This window comes from Oreochromis niloticus, linkage group LG3 (assembly GCF_001858045.2).
Source record: "Oreochromis niloticus isolate F11D_XX linkage group LG3, O_niloticus_UMD_NMBU, whole genome shotgun sequence".
NCBI classification, from domain to species: domain Eukaryota; kingdom Metazoa; phylum Chordata; class Actinopteri; order Cichliformes; family Cichlidae; genus Oreochromis; species Oreochromis niloticus.
In genome coordinates, this window is record NC_031967.2 from 62,237,750 (window position 1) to 62,261,346 (window position 23,597).

Consider the following 23,597-nt stretch of genomic DNA (forward strand, 5'->3'; position numbering starts at 1 on the left):
CCGCTGAGAGTAAATCAAATGTCCCGCTCTACTGTAGAAGACAATGAATACCGGGGGGATGTACCAATGTGAGAGGGGTGCTGCGGAATAGTCCAAGTGATCGCTGCTTTAATTTCGGTCAACTATACATAAATTGCACGTAGACACGATTTTTTAAAGCTGGTGAACTAGACCAAGTCATTGATAACAAATGAACAATAAATCTACTTTCTCTGGTACTTTATACCTGATCAGTTGCAATGCAATTTAATGCTCAACTACAAATCGATGGTTTTTGATGGTGACCGGAGCCGAATGATCGTCAACTATAAATAGACGTTTTCTCGACGTTGTTGTTGTCACCTGGTCGACTATAAATAGATCAAATATCAATGACAAAAAAACAACGGTGAATCAACATCGTTACAACGTCTCTATAGTAAGACCGTCGGTTTACCACAGTATTTCAATGTTGTTACAACATTGGCATTTCAACCCCGACCATATACGACGGTTTGGATGAAAAATCAACATAGATTCAATGTCGTCTTGCTATCTGGGATGTTTGCGTGGGTTCCCTCCGGGTACTCCGGCTTCCTCCCACCGTCCAAAGACATGCAGTTTGAGGGGATAGGTTAATTGGATAATCCAAATTATCACTAGGTGTGAATGTGAGCGTGAATGGTTGTCTGTCCCTGTGTGTTGGCCCTGCGACAGACTGGCGACCTGTCCAGGGTGTACCCCGCCTCTCGCCCTATGACAGCTGGGATAGGCTCCAGCGCCCCCGCGACCCTGGAAAGGATAAGCGGAAGCGAATGGATGGATGGGACAGAAATATTAGCTTCTGTCATGATTGATGAAGTTACTAGTTAATAAAGTTTCCAGTAAAGTGATTAATCACAGCCACATTTTGACAGTAAATATCTCGATTAGCTTCAATGCATCTGTAGTAAATATGTGCAAGCAGTGTTGCCAACTCCTCAGTAAGGAAAATCGCTATTGGCTGTCCTAAAAGTCGCTAGAAGTCGCTAATGACGTCATCACCTAATTTGCATAATTGGTCATGCTAATGTAATCCAATCCTACGTTGTAGGAGAGAGAATAACATCGTGGAAGAGACATAAAGTGAGTAAAAAAACGTCCTAAATGCATTAGAACTACAAATTAAATTTCTTTTAGCAATTATTGTTTTTTAATGTCACAATTCCAACCCTGTTCCTTTATCCGGGCCTGGACCGGCAAAAGTGACCCGAAATAGTCACTCTGGTGGAGTTACTGTGTGTGTGTGTGTGTGTTTATAAGTAGTTTTAAACCGTGTGATCCACAAAACAGCATAACAGTAAAAGAAGAACTGACTGTGTTACAGTCAGTGAGGGAGCAGCGGCAGTTCATTTGCAGTTTGGACGCACAGGTGTGAACATCTCCTGCAGTGGGGGGAGGACTATCCATTACGTATTCATGATTTGAATCTGGTTGTGTGAAATCCCAGAAAGAAACCCTAGACAAAGTGAATCTGTGAACTAAGGTGTAGGTCTATTAGGTTATGTTGTGGGGATTCTCGGGTTGGGGGATGGGTGTTCATACTGGAGTGCAAAATTAAAACCAAGATGGACAAGAAAAGTTCAAAGCCATCGGGTCCACAGTTTAGGAAAAAGAGAAAAGAAAAGGAGGAGAAACAAGCAAAAGATACATCACAGCGATGCGATGAAGGCTTTCCCAATTCAAAGGCTGCTCGAAATGCGGCCTTTATTTCCCTGAATTTTAAGGATGTGGCGCTGTAGACTTCATGGCCCAACATATCCCAGACTTCATAGTGCGGCGGTGGGTGTGGATAACTTTGCGGAACAAAATGGTGGAAGCGGAGCGCCAGAAGAGTAAACTTTTAAAAGTACAGAATATTATGTAACTTACTTATGTGCAAATGTTTAGTAACAAAGAACATTAAAACATTACTGTTGGCCTGTCAGCAAAGTTATGTGACATTAGCGATGTTTGTACTAACTTGGTTTAAAAGTCTTTACTTTAAAATATACGCCGTTCAGTAGTCGCTTTAATATTACAGAGAATGTGATGATTTTATGGATAATTAAAGTCAGTCATATATCCACAAACACAACAAGCTGAAAGTCAGTGATGCTGCTCGGTTTGCAGTCCTGAATATGACGGCACAAGCAGGATTCACTGCACTGTTAATGTTAGCTATGTTATATTGCTGCCTCTGTTCGGTGGTGTCGAGCCAAACGGACTTTAACGTGTGTTTGAACGAGCTGACGGTTCACTCGTTAAGCTGAAAGAAAGATGCTTTAATCACAGGAGTCACACATGTGTCCACTGGACCATCTGGGAACTCTTCTTGTTTAGCACTCGTAATAACACAAACACTAAATCCTCCTTCTCTTGTGCTGTTTTGTAGCAGTGTGTACACCTGAGACTGTCACCTGTCTGTCTGTCCTGCACTCTCTCTCTGTTTCTTTCTCTCTGATTGTGGAATAAAAGTATGAACATGTATTTATAAGTTACACTTGTGTTTGAATCCTGCAGCTTATCACACATTTGATTTCCATGTGTGACAAGCTGCAAGTGCCCAGAGTGAGGACAGACTGAGGGACCCACTGCTGCACATCATCTGTGAGGCTTTGCACCCCTGATGATCCACCAGGACAAACTCAGCAGTGTGTGAGGAAGAGGAGGAGGAAGAGCCAGCAGCAGCTGACAGATGGAGAGAATAGACAGACTGTTCCCTGTTTGTGAAGGACTGCTAGGAAAGTTTAACATAACTAATTGTCTGTCCTGAATCAGTCTTATTAGGTAATGTTCAAATAATGTTATCATTCCAGTGTTTTCAGTGTGGGAGAAAGTACTCAGGGCCTTCAAGTTACACACTATGAAAGGCAGCAACAAGTTTAATATTCAGAAACTTAAAGTATGTATCAGCAGCAGAATGGAGCTAAAAATAAATGTTTGTTTCAGTTCTATGAAGCTTAGAGTATTTTGGATTAGTAGCACTGCTGTGTTTGTTGCATCATATTGCTGTAATTGTTTATATGCTTTATATATTCTGAGGTAAGTTGATCTATAGTGTTACATCATATTCTATAAGGATGTTATGTGTTTGTGTACTTTCTGCCCAGTTTGACCCATTTAGCAGAAGTCAGCCTGTTTAAGGCTCTGATATCTATTCTGTGTGACTTAAAGCAGTTATGACATGGTCTGATTTTCTCACCCAATAAAGGAATATTTAATATATCAGTCTACTCTTCATTCTATCAGAAACAGTTATCACAGCTCATACATTTTCTTTTTGCACATATATGTAAGCATTGAGCCAAATTTAGTAATGCCAACAAATTAAATGAACAATATTTGTCTCTTTCATATGATACATCTATACGTATTTATACACTGTAAAAGATTCTTGTCTTTGAGTGAAGATTTAAGGTGATGTGAAATATAAATAACTGAAACTTGAATCTTTACTGAAGCTCAGTATTTGACACAGAGTTCACTCACATGTGCTGTACCAGTGTACCTGCACATGTGATGTGACAATAAAATTGAATTGTTCATGTGAATTGTTCAAGTTCACTGCTGTAATAACTAATAATGATTAATATCAAAACTATAATATTGGCCATATTATATTTACACTGACTTTAGTCTCATGAATAACATAATTGTTATTTACTAGCTAATCTTAAATGACTGTTCAGTACAGAAATGAAGCCCAACAATCATGTTTTACAGTCCTGTGATCTCAGACTCAGATACTTATCAAATCACACAAAGCTCGTGTAGAAACAAACAAACAAATGAACAAAATATGTTCTCCTTCATTTCTGTCAAACAAAGCTGTATGAAACGTTTCCAGCGGTTGCTATCATGGTTGCTAGGCAACCTGGGCAGCGCGATGGAGACCGTCCTATTTCACAAGCCTCGTACTTCCGGCCTTAGCGGTCTTTGAGTACGCGGCCCTTGTGGACCGCTAAGGCTGCAGAACCTGAATTGGGACACAGCCTAAGGCTGTTCCAATTCTCAGCTCCGCTCCTCTCTTTCCCTGAGTCCTTAGTAAATCTCCTTCCCACGATGACGTTTCCATTGAGCCCAAGAAAAAAGAGTTTAGGAAAAGATAGGAGCTAATTTCGAAATTATACCCCACGTGGTTACGTTATGCAGCTGAGTCACGTGACCGCACAGTAACAAATCGCCACAGAGCCAGGAAAAGGGGGCGGAGAAAGTGTGTGTGTGTAGGAGAGGAGTCGAGCAGAGAGAGCTGCTTTTTCATGAAACGGGAGTAAAGTAGTGAACTTACAGGAACATATACCACTACCAACGTTTGGATCGATATCTGCATCGATCTGCACACCCTTGTCTCCTGGATCGTAGCCGAGATCAGCGTGAACCACGTGGGTCTCTGCTCCCTGATCTGTTTCTTAAGACTTTCAGCTTCATCACGGAGTTTCTCTCGGTTTGTGGGCTCATCTAAAGGTAAGCACCGAGCTAACTTTAATGTGGGTTCAGTTTATGTTGAGTTTAGCTCTGTTGAGAATAATAGATTGCTTGGTATACACTGGAGTTAGAGAGACTGTAGAGTTTGTGATTGCCTGCAGCATTATAATCTGGCGGTTACTAGGGGGTAAGAATACAAAGAGAAAAATAGTCTTTGAATATGAACAAAGGGTGCAGGGCAGGAGAAGAGCCAACCCCCAGGACAGGAAGCCACAGGTACAAGCGTGGGGGAGGACAATCAGCCTTTAGAATAGGACTTCATAGGATGATCTCCAGATGCATCTGTATTTTATTTTCTTCCAGCGCAAATAAAAACGGCTGATTCTTCACCTGGAAGTAAAAGTCTCCAAAAGGTCGCTACCATCAAAAATCCGTGAAATCGGCGAAGTGTGTTCACAGTTTATTGTGAACACGTTGACAGAGTGAGAGACTGTTTGCAGAAAAACGCCAACTAATCATTAGCGTGTGTGTGTGTATATATACATATATATGTGTGTATATATATATATATATATATATATATATGTGTGTGTGTGTGTGTGTGTGTGTGTCCCAGGTGAGTAACAGGAGAAGAGGGGGAGGAGGAGGAGAACAATTTCAACCATTTGGACTCAGCTCAGCCACTACAGAGGAAACAATCAATGACTTCAACACAAAAGGTGAGAGAAATATCACAGTTACAATATTACTGAAACTGTGTGTTCAGCTGTTGTGTTTTTAAAAACATTTTAACAGCAGCTTTATCTTTTCCATCCTGGGCTCCTCCATATATACAGAATCTACATTCAAATCAGAAACCACAGAAGTTACAAGAAAATACAAAGATCATATTTTATAAGCACACATTGAAACAACAATATCATCAGCTGAACTTGCAATTTCGGAAAAGATTTTCTTCATTGATCAATATTTCTTCAATAATGTCATTTTAATTATACCTCTCATTGTGTCACATCATTGTAATGTGATACTGCCACCAGAAGGTGGTGGAAACGCACCTACAATGTTTTTTTTGACATGTTTGACTCCACTGATGGAGGGAGTTTCAGTTTGTTCCACGACTGCATTTCACTCACTGCCTCTGTTTGTATCTCTGTCACTGCAGGACCAACATGGAGCAAGAAGTCAGCGCTCTCAGGAGGCCGACAAACCTCACAGAAGAAAGGGAGAGAAAACCTTCAGCTGTGATGAGTGTGGGAAGGATTTTACCCAGGCTGGAGGCTTAAAAACTCACCAACTCATCCACAGTGGAGTTAAACCTTACAGCTGTGAGTTGTGTGGAAAGTCTTTTACCCAGGCTGGAGGCTTAAAAAAACACCAACTCATCCACAGTGGAGTTAAACCTTACAGCTGTGACTTGTGTGGGAAGTCTTTTACCCAGGCTGGAAGCTTAAAAACACACCAACTCATCCACAGTGGATTTAAACCTTACAGCTGTGACTTGTGTGGAAAGTCTTTTACCCGGGTTGGACAATTAAAGAGACACCAACTCTTCCACAGTGGAGTTAAAGTGTACAGCTGTCACTTGTGTGGAAAGTCTTTTACCGAGGCTCAAACCTTGAAAAAACACCAAGTCATCCACAGTGGAGTTAAACCTTACAGCTGTGACTTGTGTGGAAAGTCTTTTACCCGGGTTGGACAATTAAAGAGACACCAACTCTTCCACAGTGGAGTTAAAGTGTACAGCTGTGACTTGTGTGGAAAGTCTTTTACCGAGGCTCAAACCTTAAAAAAACACCAACTCATCCACAGTGGAGTTAAACCTTACAGCTGTGATGAGTGTGGAAAGTCTTTTACCGAGGCTCAAACCTTGAAAAAACACCAAGTCATCCACAGTGGAGTTAAACCTTACAGCTGTGACTTGTGTGGAAAGTCTTTTACCGAGGGTGGAAACTTAAAGAGACACCAACTCATCCACAGTGGATTTAAACCTTACAGCTGTAAATTGTGTGGAAAGTCTTTTACCCAGGCTGGAAGCTTAAAAAGACACCAACTCATCCACAGTGGATTTAAACCTTACAGCTGTGACTTGTGTGGAAAGTCTTTTACCCGGGCTGGACACTTGAAAAAACACCAAGTCATCCACAGTGGAGTTAAACCTTACAGGTGTGACTTGTGTGGGAAGTCTTTTACCCAGGCTGGAAGCTTAAAAACACACCAAGTCATCCACAGTGGATTTAAACCTTACAGCTGTGACTTGTGTGGAAAGTCTTTTACCCGGGTTGGACAATTAAAAAGACACCAACTCTTCCACAGTGGAGTTAAAGCGTACAGCTGTGACTTGTGTGGAAAGTCTTTTACCCTGGCTCAAACCTTAAAAAAACACCAACTCATCCACAGTGGAGTTAAACCTTACAGCTGTGATGAGTGTGGAAAGTCTTTTACCGAGGCTCAAACCTTGAAAAAACACCAACTCATCCACAGTGGAGTTAAACCTTACAGCTGTGACTTATGTGGAAAGTCTTTTACCCAGGCTGGAAGCTTAAAAACACACCAAGTCATCCACAGTGGAGTTAAACCTTACAGCTGTGACTTGTGTGGAAAGTCTTTTACCGAGGGTGGAAACTTAAAAAAACACCAACTCTTCCACAGTGGATTTAAACCTTACAGCTGTGACTTGTGTGGAAAGTCTTTTACCCAGGCTCAAACCTTAAAAACACACCAACTCATCCATAGTGGAGTTAAATCTTACAGCTGTGAGTTGTGTGGTAAGACTTTGGCTCAAAATAGCAGCTTACAGAGGCATCTAGTTACCCACTCTGGAATTAAGGCGTACAGCTGCGACTTTTGTGGAAAAAGTTTCAGCAACAAACACTACCGAAATAGTCACCTGCGGATTCACACTGGAAATGATGTTTATTGCTGTGATCAGTGTGGGAAACTGTTTGCAACAGGTGCACAGTTACAAAAACACATGCTTAGCCACACTGAGGAGAGACCTTATAAATGTGACCTGTGTGAGAAGACTTTTAAATCTTCAAATCAGCTGAATATCCACCAACAGATCCACACCAGAAAGTAACTCTACAAGTGCAGTTACTGTGAGGATGTATTTATTTTCATCTTGTAATTGTAACCTGAGTGTTTGGAACAAGTCTGATTAGTAAACCTATGGAGTTAAGTAACCTGAGTTTTAAACAGTAAAATGTAATTGGACGTTGGCAGAGATGCTCTTTATTTCAGGCGACGTTCAGCATAAAAACGTTGAAGGAGTTCCCTGACTTACACTGTCATTCTTTAGAAGCAGAGTGACGCAGATGGATCCATTTCTCAACCCTGTCGTCACTGTGGTGGTGGGAAAGAGTTTCTCTGTGACCTTTGTGGAAAAACTTCAATCATCAACAGGACCTAATACCTCATCAACGCAGACAAAATGAACTACTGCAAAGAATGTAAGAGAGGCTTCCACACACCAAGTACATTTAAAAATACATGACCTCTTCCACAGCATAAGGGAATCCACACAGGAGAGACACCATACAAGTGCAGACACTGTGACAAAAGCTTCTCACAATCAGGTTATCGTAACAAACATGAACGTACACACATGGAAGTGAACTTCAGCTGTGACCAGTGTGACAAGAGCTTCAGGAATCTCAGTTCATACTCCGAACACAAACGATTCCACACTGTAAATAAACTGTTTCACTGTTACCAATGTGCAAAAACATTCACCTCATTATCTGCTCTGTGCAAACATCAGCCTGATCATGCAGGACTGAAATCACTGGATCACAATGAATCTGAAGAGAGAGAAAGATCCTCTTCTGGTTTCAGGGTCAGACTTAAAAACCTTGAGATCAGGCTCCACAGAGTTCAGATGGAATCTCCTGTAAAGAGTGTCAGCTGATGTCACACTTGGATCTGATGAGGTAGCTCTGATTTCTGGAGCTGCAGTGAATAATCCTGAATGTTACATTTAGGAAGCTGCATGTATAGATATGCATATCAAGTTTATGTTTTTCTCCTTTGATGGATTTGAATTCTCTAAAATGTTATCCTTGTTACATTTTAGTCTTTGTTTCCTTAGGACACAGTGGTGTTAAGTAGTTGTACTTGTTACTGTATTACTAAAGTTATAGGAATGTCTTTTTTACCAAACTAATAATGTATCAGAATTGCAGATATGGATATATATTTCAATTTCTTTCATTTGAACTTTCTTAGTGTTTCCAAAATTAACTTTTTTGAATTCATTCATTTAATGTGTTACCTCAGTTAAATTTCAATTCTTCATTCATATTTAATCTTTTGCTGTTGTGTCTTCTCTTAAATCATTTTCTCCCAAAACTGCAAATATTTTCACAGCAGTTGCTGTTAAAACCTCCAAAATGAACTAAATCTGTCCACCAGCTTTGAAACAACACCTGCTGTGACTTTATGTCTAGAAAAAAGAAACTCAAGCTAAACTGGTTTTGGGCTGTACTTCCATGTAATACCAGTTTGTACCAGAAGATGAAGCAGTGAGTCAGTGTAACATTTATTCAATTAGGCAAAGAACACAATCTTATTCACAGTGGCAGCAAATAAATGTTGAGAGTTAAAAACAGCACACATCAGGACCAGGTACATTTTTTGACCAATGGGAAAGGGTGGGGTGTTTTGGTTTTGTCTTTGCACACAGGCGGAGAGTGCTTTATAGCGTTTTCTTTATAAAATGCCTTTTTTACAAATTTCTTCCCCCAGTAAATATAAACAACGATAGTATTCTGTAAGAAAACCAAACATTGAATTTTTTTTTTTTAATCACAACTCTGTTTTTTACGTGGCCTATCAACACAATTTGAAAACTGGTATAAAGTCCACACTTTTTCTGTCACTTGTTCTGTCTGTCCTGCTCATATCTCCAATGGTTGTACATGTTGTCATTAACGTGGCTTCACTCCACATCAGCCACGCCGCTTTGCTAGCTAAAACACCGGTGTCGGCACATAAGGACGCTGTCATAGCCTGTCAACGACGTTGATTAGCTGCGCATATACGAATGTGAATCGCGTGATTGGCTGGACTATGGGATAAGGTGGCATTGTTCTAGTCCCATACAGGAGCAGCCAGTCACTTACTGACTAACACTGCAAAACAGAATTGTTAACGTATTTACTTTAATTTCAATTTAAGTTAAAAAAGAAATTTGTGTGCAAAACAGATTTTTTCTGCACAGAGACCGTGCCAGCAGTGCGCAATTGCGCACACGCGCAGCTTACAGGGAACATTGGTGATGATTATCACAAAGTGAACAAGGTCTCATGGTTTGATGCTTGTCCAATGCCTGGGTTGACCTGGAGTGGTTAAGCACTGCTTGTCTTATTTTATGATGCTGGATTTAACCAACGCTTACTGGCAGATTCCTTTGTCTGCAGAGTCCAAAGACAAATATGGCCTTCTCCACTCTGTATGGTTTGTACCAATTCGTCACACTTCCGTTTTGCTTATTTGAACCCTGGGACATTTTTCAGCACCTCATGGAGCGGTAGCTGCTGTTTCCTACCTGGATGATTTTGTTGTGGTACCCCTGTGAGGGAATGGCCACATTAATATCATTTTGTGTAAAACATTTGTATTATGGGACATTTTTTATTACTATATGTATTTATATTCAGTTTCTTTAAAAGAATCGAAATCCTTGTAAAAGGGAGTCATAGTATGTTAGAAAGCCGTGAGAGCGGAACGCTGGTGGTTGCTCCAGGGTTTTGGGGTGCAGCCCACCTTTCGCTGCTTCCTTAGGCACGTTCTGGAGGAAGACAGAGACACAGCATGCCTTCCTTACTCTGCTCTTCCCCTGCTTTTACAGGTACATGGTGCTCGTACCGAAAATGTTGTTTATTGTTACCATGGTTAACCACGTTAATGTGAATGCGAGAGTTTAAGGCGGTCCGCCAGAGTTATTTGTATGTAAACATTACCATTTACCATAAACAGGGGAGAAACCAGAGGAATGTCCCACGCGGCCACATCGCGAGCCCCGCCCGTTAGGTGGCAGAGTCAGGAAGCAGAGACAGTGCCCTTCTATGCTCTGTGAGATGTGAACTAGTCCTTCTGTGAGATGTGAATGTTAATAGTGACTGAGTCACCTGTCATGCGTCTGTGTAGCTAACAGATGCATGGCAGGTTAATTCAACAAGCTGGGTTTCAATATGCACTAAATAGTGATTTTGCTAGTAAATTACTGAAGGGAACAAATGTGATATATTTACCGATGCTGTTATTGAACTGTTTAGCCAGTAAGACAGTGTAGAAGACAATGTGATGTGTTTCTTGATTTGAGTAAGGAAAGTAACGGTTTTGAAAGAAAATGAAGATGATAATTAGAGAAAATGAACCAGTAAAGAGAGTATATTTCACTGAGGATGTGAAATAAGTAAATGTAATTGATGTGAATGAGGAACGAGCTGAATAGTATATTGAAAGCTCATGGTAGTGTTTATATAGCATTTGTTTGTGTGAAATAAATCAGACTCAGACACAATCTGGAGGAAAACAGAGACTATATATATATATATATATATATATATATATATATATATATACACAACCCTGTGGCTTGTCACGTGCTCATAATGTTGTAAAGTTGTGCTGTGGACATTTATGTCATGTTATGTTTTTTTTTTTTGCTACGATTTTTTTTGTTTCCTGTTCTCATGCTGTCCTACCATGGAAGCACAGAATGAGTAGAGGTCTCTTTTTTTCCTCTTGTACTTTCCCATTGTAGTTTACATTTCAGTGTTTTTCTCTGTAATGCTACGGATCTCCGACTTGTATCCCCATGTAATGTCTGTGCTGCGTGTGTAAGTCAGAGGGGGTCCCATTTCACTGCAGGGCAACCTCCATGTGACCAATAAAGCTTTGATTGATTGAAGATTTGTTACGGGTCCCAAGGATGAAGACCATGATGACAAATATGTTACCTGTGAAAGCAGGTGAAGAGCGGAGTAAGGAAGACACGATGCGTCTCTGTTTTCCTCCTCAGGCAGCAGAAACCCAAGAAAGAGGAGGAAGGCGAGGAACCATCATGGAAGGACAGGCCCCTGCACGGTATGTACCACCGGCAGATAGAGGAGGTGGCTGATATCCAGAAATCCTACCAGTGGCTGGACAAAGCTGGACTGAAAGACAGCACAGAGGCACTAATCATGGCAGCACAAGAACAAGCTCTGAGTACAAGATCCATAGAGGCTGGGGTCTATCACACCAGGCAAGACCCCAGGTGCAGGCTGTGTAAAGATGCCCCTGAGACAATCCAGCACATAACAGCAGGGTGCAAGATGCTAGCAGGCAAGGCATACATGGAACGCCATAACCAAGTGGCCGGCATAGTGTACAGGAACATCTGTGCCGAATATAACCTGGAAGTCCCGAGGTCAAAATGGGAGATGCCCCCAAGGGTGATGGAGAATGACCGAGCTAAGATCCTGTGGGACTTCCAGATGCAGACGGACAAAATGGTGGTGGCTAACCAACCGGACATAGTGGTGGTAGACAAACAGAAGAAGACGGCTGTAGTGATCGATGTAGCGGTTCCGAATGACAGCAATATCAGGAAGAAGGAACACGAGAAGCTGGAGAAATACCAAGGGCTCAGAGAAGAGCTCGAGAGGATGTGGAGGGTGAAGGTAACGGTGGTCCCCGTGGTAATCGGAGCACTAGGTGCGGTGACTCCCAAGCTAGGCGAGTGGCTCCAGCAGATCCCGGGAACAACATCGGAGATCTCTGTCCAGAAGAGCGCAGTCCTGGGAACAGCTAAGATACTGCGCAGGACCCTCAAGCTCCCAGGCCTCTGGTAGAGGACCCGAGCTTGAAGGATAAACCGCCCGCAGGGGCGTGCTGGGTGTTGTGGTATATATATATATATATATATATATATATATATATATATATATATATATATATATATAATATATAATATATATATATATATATATATATATATATATATATATATATATATATATATATATATATTGTATCTTGAACTCTGGGTCAAAGATTCAAGTTGCAGTTATTTATATTTCCAATCACCTTAAATTTTCACTCAAAGACAGGTATATATAGATGTACTATGCAAAAGAGAGAAATATTGTTCGTCTAATATGTTGGCATTATTACATTTGGCTCAATGCTTACATACATGTGTATAAAGGAAAATGTACGAGCTGTGAAAACTGTTTCTGATATATGAAGAGTAGACTGATATTTTAAATATTCCTTTATTGGGTGAGAAAATCAGAACATGTCATAACTGCTTTAAGTCATACAGAATAGATATCAGAGCCTTAAACAGGCTGACTTCTGCTAAATGGGTCAAACTGGGCAGAAACTATACAAACACATAACATCCTTATAGAATATGATGTAACACTATAGATCAACTTACCACAGAATATATAAAGCATATAAACAATTACAGCAATATGATGCAACAAACACAGCAGTACTACTAATCCAAAATACTCAAAGCTTCATAGAACTGAAATAAACATTTATTTTTAGCTCCATTCTGCTGCTGATACATACTTTATGTTTCTGAATATTAAACTTGTTGCTGCCTTTCATAGAGTTTAACTTGTAGGCCCTGAGTAATTTCTCTCACACTGAAAACACTGGAATGATAAAATTATTTAAACATTACCTAATAAGACTGATTCAGGACAGAGAATTAGTTATTTTAAACTTTTCTAGCAGTCCTTCACAAACAGGGAACAGTCTGTCTATTCTCTCCATCTGTCAGCTGCTGCTGGCTCTTCCTCCTCCTCTTCCTCACAAACTGCTGAGTTTGTCCTGGTGGATCATCAGGGGTGCAAAGCCTCACAGATGATGTGCAGCAGTGGGTCCCTCAGCCTGTCCTCACTCTGGACACTTGCAGTTGTCACACATGGAAATCAAATGTGTGATAAGCTGCAGGATTCAAACACAAGTGTAACTTATAAATAGTGGAGGTAAGCATCAACGACACAGAGCTCTCAGTTCTCACTCCTTCTTTATTCGTCTCCAACTTCAACTGCACATATCGCGCCACAAAACAGAGGAACACACTTCCTCAACACTGGGTGTGAGTGGAGCCCTCTAGTGGTCCACCACACATGCCCCCCCCGAACACCCAGCAGAACTAGTCCAGGACCCGGGGCTTAAGCAAACGGCCGGAACGGCTGAACCGGGGGGGTGGGGAACTGACAGAGGGCAACCCAGCCCGGAAGCGAGGCTGGCACTGGCGGTCAGAAAAAGCTGCAGACGACTCGGACTCCATTGATTGTGGGTCGCTCCTGGGGGAAAAAACAGAATCCATCAGCCCGGTGGCAGGTGGGAGGCCGCGGCGAGGGGCCTGGGCCGGGACCACCTGATCCTCTTGCATAACATGTGCAGGCTTAAGTCTGTCAACAGAGACAACCTCCTGCCGAACGCCAAAGTCCAAAATGAAATGTTTGTTGCCTGGTTTAAGAACCCTGTATGGCCCGTCATATGGTGGATGCAGCGGAGTCATATGGGCATCGTGCCTGACGAAAACGAAACGAGCAGAGTCCAACGAACTCGGAACAAAAGTGTCAGGCAGGCAGTGGTGCACAGGACCAGCAACAGGAAATGAGTCTCTTGGGGGGCGAAAAGGCAACAAAGAGGTATCAAAACATGGGGGAGGGCTCTCAGGCAAGAATTCCCCGGGGACCCGGAGGGGCTGGCCGAGGACCAGTTCAGCCGGGGAAACCCCGAGGTCTTCTTTAACGCAATCTTCTCTACGCAATCCCAGCAAAACCCACGGAAGACGGTCGACCCAGTCGCCACCTGTTAAGGAAGCCCGGAGCGCGGCCTTAAGAGACCGCTGAAACCGTTCGCACATCCCGTTAGCTTGCGGGTGGTATGCTGTGGTGCGGTGGACCTTGACCCCCAGGCTGTCAGCCATAGCAGACCAAAGCTCAGAAACAAACTGGGCGCCCCTGTCCGAGGTAATGTCAGCAGGGGGACCGAAACGTGAAACCCACGTCGACAAAAATGCTGTGGCCACCGTCACCGCTGTCGTGGACACCAGGGGTACCGCCTAAAAGACACCAGGTGGGCGAAGAGGAATCCTCCATCATCCGGCCCGAGCAACGATAGCATGTTCTCCATGAGCTCGAGCGCGGTACCGCCACCCAAGCCTAAAAGGTTGAGGAGCTTTTCGGCTCGTTCAGCGTCGGAGAGGGCATAGCGCCGAAGAAGCAGCTCTTTAAGGGCGGCATATTTCCCTTGGGCGGGTGGGTCCTGGAGGAGCGTCATCGCGCGACGGGTCGAGCGAGGCCACCACATGGTGATACTTCGTGTCGTCAGCTGAGATGCCGCGAAGGGCGAACTGAGCCTCCACGTGTACGAACCATGACGGGGGGTCATGGAGCCAAAAGTCCGGCAGTTTCAGCGCCACAGCAAACGTAGCTGCAACAGGAGGCGGAGGTCCGGCGGCCGCTGATGCCTCCATAGCGGAGTCTGCGTTATCTGCGGCCCGTTGCATGCTCGAGTCAGGGGTCACCAATGTGGAGGTAAGCATCAACGACACAGAGCTCTCAGTTCTCACTCCTTCTTTATTCGTCTCCAACTTCAACTGCACATATCACGCCACAAAACAGAGGAACACACTTCCTCAACACTGGGTGTGAGTGGAGCCCTCTAGTGTTCCACCACAAAATAAATGTTCTTACTTTTATTCCAAAAAGAGAGAGAGTGCAGGACAGACAGACAGGTGACAGTCTCAGGTGAATACACTGCTACAAAACAGCACAAGAGAAGGAGGATTTAGTGTTTGTGTTATTACGAGTGCTAAACAAGAAGAGTTCCAGATGGTACAGTGGACACATGTGTGACTCCTGTGATTAAAGCATCTTTCTTTCAGCTTAACGGGTGAACCATCAGCTCGTTTAAACACACGTTAAAGTCCGTTTGGATTGACACCACCGAACAGAGGGAGCAATATAACATAGCTAACATTAACAGTGCAGTGACTCCTGCTTGTGCGGTGATATTCAGGACTGCAAACCGAGCAGCATCACTGACTTCCAGTTGTATTATTGTGTTTGTGGATATATGACTGACTTTAATTATCCATAAAATCATCACATTCTCTGTAAGATTAAGGTCAACTATTGAACGGCGTATATTTTAAAGTAAAGGCTTTAAAACAAAGTAAACGCTGAAAGTACAAACATCGCTAATGTCACATAACTTTGCTGACATGTGGCCAATGGTAATGTTTTAATGTTCTTCATTATTAAACATTTGCACATAAATAAGTGACATTATATTCAGTACTTACTTTTAAAAGTTTACTCTTCGGCCGCTCCAGTTCCACTGTTTGTTTCAGCAAAATTATCCACACCCACCGCCGCGCTATGAAGTCTGGGATATGTTGGGCGACGAAGTGTACACCGCCACATCCTTAAAATTCAGGGAAATAAAGGATGCATTTGAGGGCCGCATTTCAAGCAGCCTTTGAATTGGGACAGCCTTCGTTGCGTCGCTGTGGCGTAATCGGCCTTAAAATTTCGGCCTTGAATTGGGATACAGCCCATTACCGACCCACTGCTAAACCGGTCATGCTGGAGGATGTTGCAGGCAGCAGAATGTTCTCCATGGCGTCTCCAGACTCTGTCAGGTCAGTCACAAGTGCTCAGTGTGAACCTGCTTTTATCTGTGAAGAGCACAGGGCGCCAGTGGCAAAGTTGCCAATCTTGGTGTTCTCTGGCAAATGCCAAATGTCCTGCACTGTGTTGGGCTGAAAGCACAACCCCCACCTGCCAAACCAGTACTTTTGGAACAGTGCCAGTACTTAAACGGTGCTCGAACCGGCTTAAAGAATGGAGAACACAAACTTTGTCCATAAACCTCTCATGTTTTTTGGTTTTTTTGCAAAAACACAACAATTGTAGCCTTTTTTGCAGCTATAGGTGTCACGGTCTGGCTGGCAGACCGTGGGGGTATGGGGAAAAGGAGGACCCAGGCGCGGAGCTCTATGTGTAGACAGTGCGTTTATTTACAATGTGGTAAATAGCAATGCACAATTAATCCCCGTGCTCCCCAAGACTCCCGTGCGTGTCTTCCAGTGGTGTCCGTGTTCGTGCTCCCCGCTGTCGTGACTGTGCACACCCTGTGCGTGCTGCCCTTCCTCTCCACGATCCTCCTGTAGGAAAACAATAGAGGCAGACGTTAAACACTTGCGTTAGACTTGGGAGTCTAACGCAATGATCCCGCGCCGGTGGGAGCTCCAACACTCTCCTAAGTAGCTCCTCCGACGAGCCCTGATCACAGACAGCTGTGTGGCAGGAACTTCAGGTGTGGCCAGTCCACCTGCAGGGCCACACCCATCAGGCCTGCATGTGGCCGTCCTCCATCCTCCAGCCACACCTGCAGACACACATGTACACACCCACACCCAGCCTATACATATAATAAGTGGAACACAGAATAACACAGCATAGCGCAGAAAGACACACCCAGAGAAAAAGAGGGTAAGCAAAGGTCTCCCCTCGAAACATGTTCAATGCAGCTAGGAGGACTCCGTGGCGACAAACAACATGCCCTCTTCATCCAACTTCCCAGTGGACTTTTTGGTCAACTCCTTTGCTGCTGTCCAAGATGAAGATCCACACAACCCTATCCCCGGGACCTATACACTCAAAGATTTTAACATAAAAGACATGACGTGATTAAGCCCTATCAGGGACAAACTTTTTAAAACAAATGGATAACAATTAGCTTAATTAGCCTTAAGTCACACAAGACCTCATATCTCCCCAGGACAGCACTGATAACACCAAATAAAAATCGTGGTTTTTGTTGTTGTTCTTTTTTAAAAAAAATACACATGGTGACAAAATTAAGTACACATTAAGATAAAGTAAAGTAAATAGTATTACGACCACACCAAGAGAAAAATAAAATAAATATCCACCCATCCATATCACACACACACACACATACACGTATGTGTATATGGTTATGGCGTTAACGTCATTTTAACAAGATTAATGCTGACAGCACTAATATATATGCGTCTCTTACAGCATTTGTGTGTCTCTGGATGTATTTCATAAACTCAGCAACTTCCTCATCTTTTTCAATGAAGACACCTTCAAAGTTCGCCTGCTCTGAAGTGCTGAATGGACAGAGTGACAGTTGTTTGAAAAGAAACATTAAAATACTTTTTTCTACAAAGCCATATTTGATTTATGTACACAATGCATAACGTACCTTGTATTTGATTGAATACGATAAAGCTTACGGTTTCCATCAACTGACACGGAAAGCATGTCAGGAGTGCAGGCAGGGCAGCTAAAGCATGGCTCCTTGCACATCCTGTCCACCTCAAACTTTACACCACTCCACTCCACAAAGCTTTTACTGAAGGCATCAGCTGATATTCGGCCAGTCTTTTAAGTAGAGGACAAACAACAGAATATTCAAGGACAGTCATTATAAACATTGATTTGCACAATTTCCTTAAACTTAACAAATTTAGAAACTGGCCCTTCCAAAATGGGCTGTTCTTTCATCCAGCATTTTGACAAATGCCTTAAGTGACATCCCTGGTGCAGCCTTCTTAATGTCATAGAAAGACTGAAAGAAATCCACTGAAAACAGGGTGCAGAAATTTAAGGTGCCAGGCCAATATCCACTACCCAGGATGTCCTTAACTGAGGGGGACCACATTAGGCCACAGCTGGTGCAGCTCACCACTGGCAGTGCAAGGTTATAACGGCCTTTAGGAAGGATAAGGATAAATTCAGTCATGGCTCAAAGCATTCATTTTTTTCATGTTGTGAAGATTTCATGTTTTCAAAGCGGTTTGGTAAATCCAAATGACCTTTGACAGGTGCCCACATATACTGCGGGCCGAGTGTAATTCAAAACAAGATAGCAATTCTTATATATGTATCTATTATGTTTCTATTGTTCAGCACTTTGGTCAGCCTTGTGTGTTTTTAAAGTGCTATATAAATAAACGATGATGATGATGATAGCAATGTACAATTTGCACTAAAACCTGCAAACACATCTATTGTGTATGTACTGTGTGACAAAAGAGCAAACTTACCATTTATGGTTAAAAGAGCCACAATTGCGCCGGGTGAAACCTCAACGTTACCTGCTGGGCAGTCACACACATGGTCTGGGCTTTGCACAGGCAACAGCCGAACTAACAATAAAAACACACAATATATATAAAAAGAATTGGAAATTAAATGATACACAATAAAAATACAATAACAGCACCCACTCATAGTACATAGCAAGAAATGCATAGGATTAAAAACCGTACCTATTGGCTTGTGAAACTCTGATGAAGGCTGCAAAAACCCTTCTGTTACTGCCTCTCTGTTGTGCAGGACAAAGCGTGTGTGAACTGCAATATCACACTCAGCACAAAGGAATGGAAGAGGAAGGCAGTCCAGACACCTCACAACTACTTGTTTGCACACTGACACACACGGTGTGACAGTGGATCCAGAGTAGCTAACATATTGTCTATAAGACAAGGCCTGGCCTCGTTCCACTTTTGCGAGGACACCATGTTTCTGATCTCCTAGTGAGCAGTAGCTGACTCAGACGCCGTCTCACAAGTCATGGCTGCGTCCTCTTCTCCATCCTCCAACAACTGAAGCAGCTCCTGAGGAAGCACCTCAGTTCCATACACTAACAGAAAAAAAAATAAAGAAACTCTTCCACAAAGTGAAAAACACTCTAGGCAGTATGTTTCTTAGGACTGCACAAAAGCTAAGTGCCTAACTCAACTATAACAACACATATAAAAGTAAACTTTAAAAACGGAATACCTTCTTTTATATATTGTGAAAGTGCCTTTTGTTGGGTTGACACTGGCAACATAACTAGGTTCTTCACGTGGACATTGATGCTGATCTGCGGAAAATGGGGGAAAAAAGAGATTGAAGAATATTTATTTACTGAAACATATATACACATATATACACATATATACACATATATAAAATTTATAAAAAATATATCAAATAATATAACGTTTACTACGTACAATAAATTAGACAAGTGTGTCCCCTCTTTAACGATTGTTTCCACTACATCACATTTACAAAAATAAAAATTAGAAGAAGAAGGTTACCTGCATGTTTTGAGGGAGTTCGTCAGCAGCTTGAAGCTTGGCGCTCCGGTTAACGTTAGCAGTTAACGTTAGCATCATAGGTTTGTAAACAGCTAGCAGAACTATTAGCGCAAAAACTGCTTTACACACCATGTGAGGCTATTTTGCAACACACAAGTCCTTAGATGTTTATAATAGATTTAATGATCGTCGTTGAATTAAATGGCTAATGCTGCACTAGCCACATGTAGTCGTTACCGTACTCTACCTAATATATGACTACTTTGTAGTCATATATTTTTTACATACCTGCATTAGAATCAATCAACTCCGCCTCCTTTTCTAATTCTTATAAACGGGTCTCTCCGTTCTCCCATCATCCTTTGCTTACACCGGTTGCGTCTGATTGGTTGGAGCCGGGCGCATCCAAAACTAACAGGAATGGTGAATAAAAATATAAATGTATTTTACGTGTGAAATAAAAATAATAAACCCAACAAAGGGTTAAATCTGCGGACTTTCAGATCGTGAATCACTTTGGAAAATGAAGCGATTTTATTGTTGAATTATCAGTGTTATCAGTGTGTTTTTCTTGAGAAATGTTAACGATGTCATTAAAAGAAAGCATTAAATTAGGGAGAAAACCCCGTTCGCGGAGAGGGTCCCCAGTTCTCCAGTTAGATTGTACTTCAAGGCGTCACGTTTCGCCGTGACAGGGTTATTATTGGAGTAAATGGATGGCTGGAGCCTCTGCTCGAAGCGTCTCTTATCACCGCGAGCGGGTTCATATTGGAATGAATTGACAACCCACAGCGTCGCATAAAAACGTGGAAGGGTACCTTCAGCGTCAGCATGAGAACACTGTAAAACCTAATAAGTTCACAGAACTCAAAAATTGTTGTGTAACAGATTACACAACAGTTTTTTAGTGATGTTTTCAAAAGTTTTAAGTTTAACTAAAATAAAAATTACAGTTGCAGTTGCTTTAAATTAACTCAATGTTAACTTATAAATGTTGATATTCCTCAACTTATAATTAGGGAGCAATAAACTCAAAATGTTTAATATTTTTCAACTTAATTAAGGAGGAAAATACACTCAAAGTATTTTACATATTGCAACTCATAGGATGTGGGAAGTAAACTAAAACTTTTTCATATTTTCTAACTTATAATATGGGAAATAACACTTATAATCTTATATAATAAATACTGTGGGAAATACATTTACGAATAATTCTAAACTGTTGTACTGGTTTCCACTGTTGTACTTCATAGGTAACAAACATCAAGGCAGTGCATTAAGGTATTAGGCAACAGAACGTTAAACGTGAATAGTCCAGGAAATGAGCAGTCATTCACTTTAAATTTGAAGTAGATGAGCCAAATGATTAGGAAAAGAAAAAAAAAAAGCTTCCTCAATACTCAGCTCAACAAGTAGTCCATTCTGAGTGATTCACTCATTGAACAAATCATTCTTCAGCATCAGTAGACGCCCTTTCAGTGGTTTGTTGTCCTTAAGGCACATCACAACCTTCTGGATAAATGTGAATGTAAGCTCAAGTTTCTTTGGGTATTGTAGGTCTAGTGCATAGATGTACCCAAAGGGCAGGAGAAGTGAGTCAGCCAGATTTGTGGGACCATTCACAAGTATTTCATCCTCAACGACAATGCAGATGCTTTCGAGACTGAAGAGGGCCGAATCAGTAGTGTCATCCGTGACAACTGTCAGCAGAGCCACAGGAGTGACAGTGAGGTCTGGACCATCTGCTGACTGCAAAACACAAATAATACAAGAATGAGTTCAAGGACACAAATCATGCTATTGATTAGAGGTGTGAATCTTCATAAGTCGCATGTTTCTTTTAGGATTATAATGTCAACGATTTAATTTGATACATCATGATGCATTACAATAATCTTAATTTGGGTTTGGTTTCAAAACATATGCTTAAATAAATGTTTTCAATAATAAATATATGTCAGGATATTTGTTTTTGTTATTTACCAAACATTTCTCTGACCACAACATGGCACCTCCAAAAATTAGAACACTTGAATTTTAAAAGGGAGAGAGTTTTTATCTGTGGATTTGTTTTTGTTTAATAATCTTTCAACTATTTTCATGTTTTCTGGTTTATGTGTAACAATCTTCTTGCAATCTTATTCAACAATAGTTGATATATGGGAGAAAACAAGTCAGATGAGGACAGTTTTGAACCTCCTTCCTGATATACACCCTGGTTCTCCTTGAGTTCTGAGCGATGTCATATGTTTGACTGAAAAGCTAGGCAAAGGGGTTGATGCTGAGGGCAGTACACTTACATCACAAGTCCTGAATAACGTGGAGGCATCTTCACGCAGGTACACAGGAAGTGCACGAAGGACGAGGGCCCATCTTGTATTTACATCACGCTGTTCCTAGATGAACATACAATATCTATTAGAATAGTATTTACACAAATGCAGAGTAAAAAGAAAGTGTTGGATAGCCATGTTCTGATTGTCATTGTTATAGATCAGGGGTGTCCAAACTTTTTGTGTAACAGGCTAAAGATGATAAATCCAGTATTTTGGATAACCGTATTTTTAGTAATACACATTTTAAATTAATATGTTTCCATTCTAAATACATCAACAACTCACAAAGGAAAAACTTCCAAATGTAAACCAGTTTTTACAAAAACAGTACTTGTTTGGACTTCTTTTAATTGAAGCTGATAAATCTTTTTAACACAACACTTTTTGAAAGGATACATTTTGTCAAGATGTCCTTCTCCTAAAATGACAACCTTGTATCCATGGCTAAATCACTTAATCGCGGGGCACAGTTGAAGCAATTGACACTATGGATTCTTACAGCTGTGTACAAACCATCTGTTAATGTAATTCTGAATCATGTGAAATTTAAAATTTACCTGAATGTCATAAATTCTCATGACCTTTGCTAGCTCCTCTGCAATCTTGCCAGTCTTGATGGCCTTGTCTCGGAACAAAGTGATGAGTCTAGGCGTGTGTCTGTCCAGCTCCTTGTAGAATTGAGTGCGCAGGTTAACATTGTTGATTCGGTGGGACTCTGCAACCACCTGTACATGAACAGAAATACACAGAAATGAACAAAGATGAATTAGGAACAGAAATGTGAATGCATTTTAAAAAGTTCTCAGGTTAGCAAAACCAGAGCAATTCTAGTCAGAACCAAGGCCAAAATAGAAAGTTATTCGTCATTCTTTGTAATGTTATCTAAAGGAAATTTAAATAAGTAAACTTCTAGAGACTTTGTTTATTGTGAACGGGGGAAAAAATACGTCACAGAGTGATATGTTGTCATTTTAACACTGTCATTTGCTTTTTGGTAAATTGTTTGAAAATCTAGACTTTTAAAAACTGGGAGAACAGTAAAGAGACAGACAGACATATACACACACACACATACATGTACACATATATACATGTATATATACATACATATATACACATATTTTATATTTTATTTTTTACCTGTGACTCCATAAGTAGGCCTGGCCATCTGTCCACGACGTCTCTCACTCGTGGAGCTCCAACAGCTCCAACAATTTCTTGGCGACATAGGGCATAGGTTGTGTCCATGAGGACATAGTGAAGGCTAAAGTCCCCATTCAGTCTTGGCTTGAACCTCTCTTGAATTATTTCTTTCAGCTCCTCCACTGACTTTGGTCGCTCAAGTAGAGTAAGTTTCAGGGCGGTGTCTCATTCAACATACACACGCAGCACATGCTTCTGGGCAGCAGCCATCTTTTGGTTCCTGGAAAAAAAACCCCCAAAAAACACATTAATTTTTATGGAGAGTAAAGGTGATACAAACAACGTACACAAGTCCATAGCCTCACTTGAATGATGGGAAGTATGGAAAGACACCTGCAGGAGTGAAGCAGTTTATTCATGGACCCACTGCCCAGCCTTGACTTGTAGAGCTCGCTTAGTGGAATACCCCTCTAAACTGTTAAAAGGATTTCGATATTATCTCACAACCACATATTTGAGACTACGAAAAAATACAAACG

At 41.6% G+C, this 23,597-nt stretch overlaps 2 protein-coding genes across 2 annotated transcripts; one reads left to right on the forward strand and one right to left on the reverse strand.

The window, feature by feature from the left end:
- Positions 1-5,806: 5,806 nt before the first annotated feature.
- On the forward strand, positions 5,807-7,697 carry LOC109196585 (zinc finger protein 99-like; the record flags this gene model as incomplete). The annotated part of the gene is made up of 2 exons (XM_025905803.1): positions 5,807-6,118; positions 6,203-7,697. Coding segments are annotated over 2 exons (1,617 nt in total), but the record flags the coding sequence as incomplete, so codon positions are not given.
- Positions 7,698-16,137: 8,440 nt separating this feature from the next.
- LOC109201389 (uncharacterized) lies at positions 16,138-19,029 on the reverse strand. Its single transcript, XM_025905835.1, has 6 exons — positions 18,758-19,029; positions 18,533-18,634; positions 17,965-18,197; positions 17,689-17,867; positions 17,500-17,593; positions 16,138-16,618 (listed from the first exon to the last, which is right to left on the reverse strand). The coding sequence occupies exons 3-6, from the start codon at positions 18,145-18,147 to the stop codon at positions 16,472-16,474; spliced, it is 603 nt and encodes a 200-aa protein (XP_025761620.1). The 5' UTR covers positions 18,148-18,197; positions 18,533-18,634; positions 18,758-19,029; the 3' UTR covers positions 16,138-16,471.
- Positions 19,030-23,597: the final 4,568 nt, after the last annotated feature.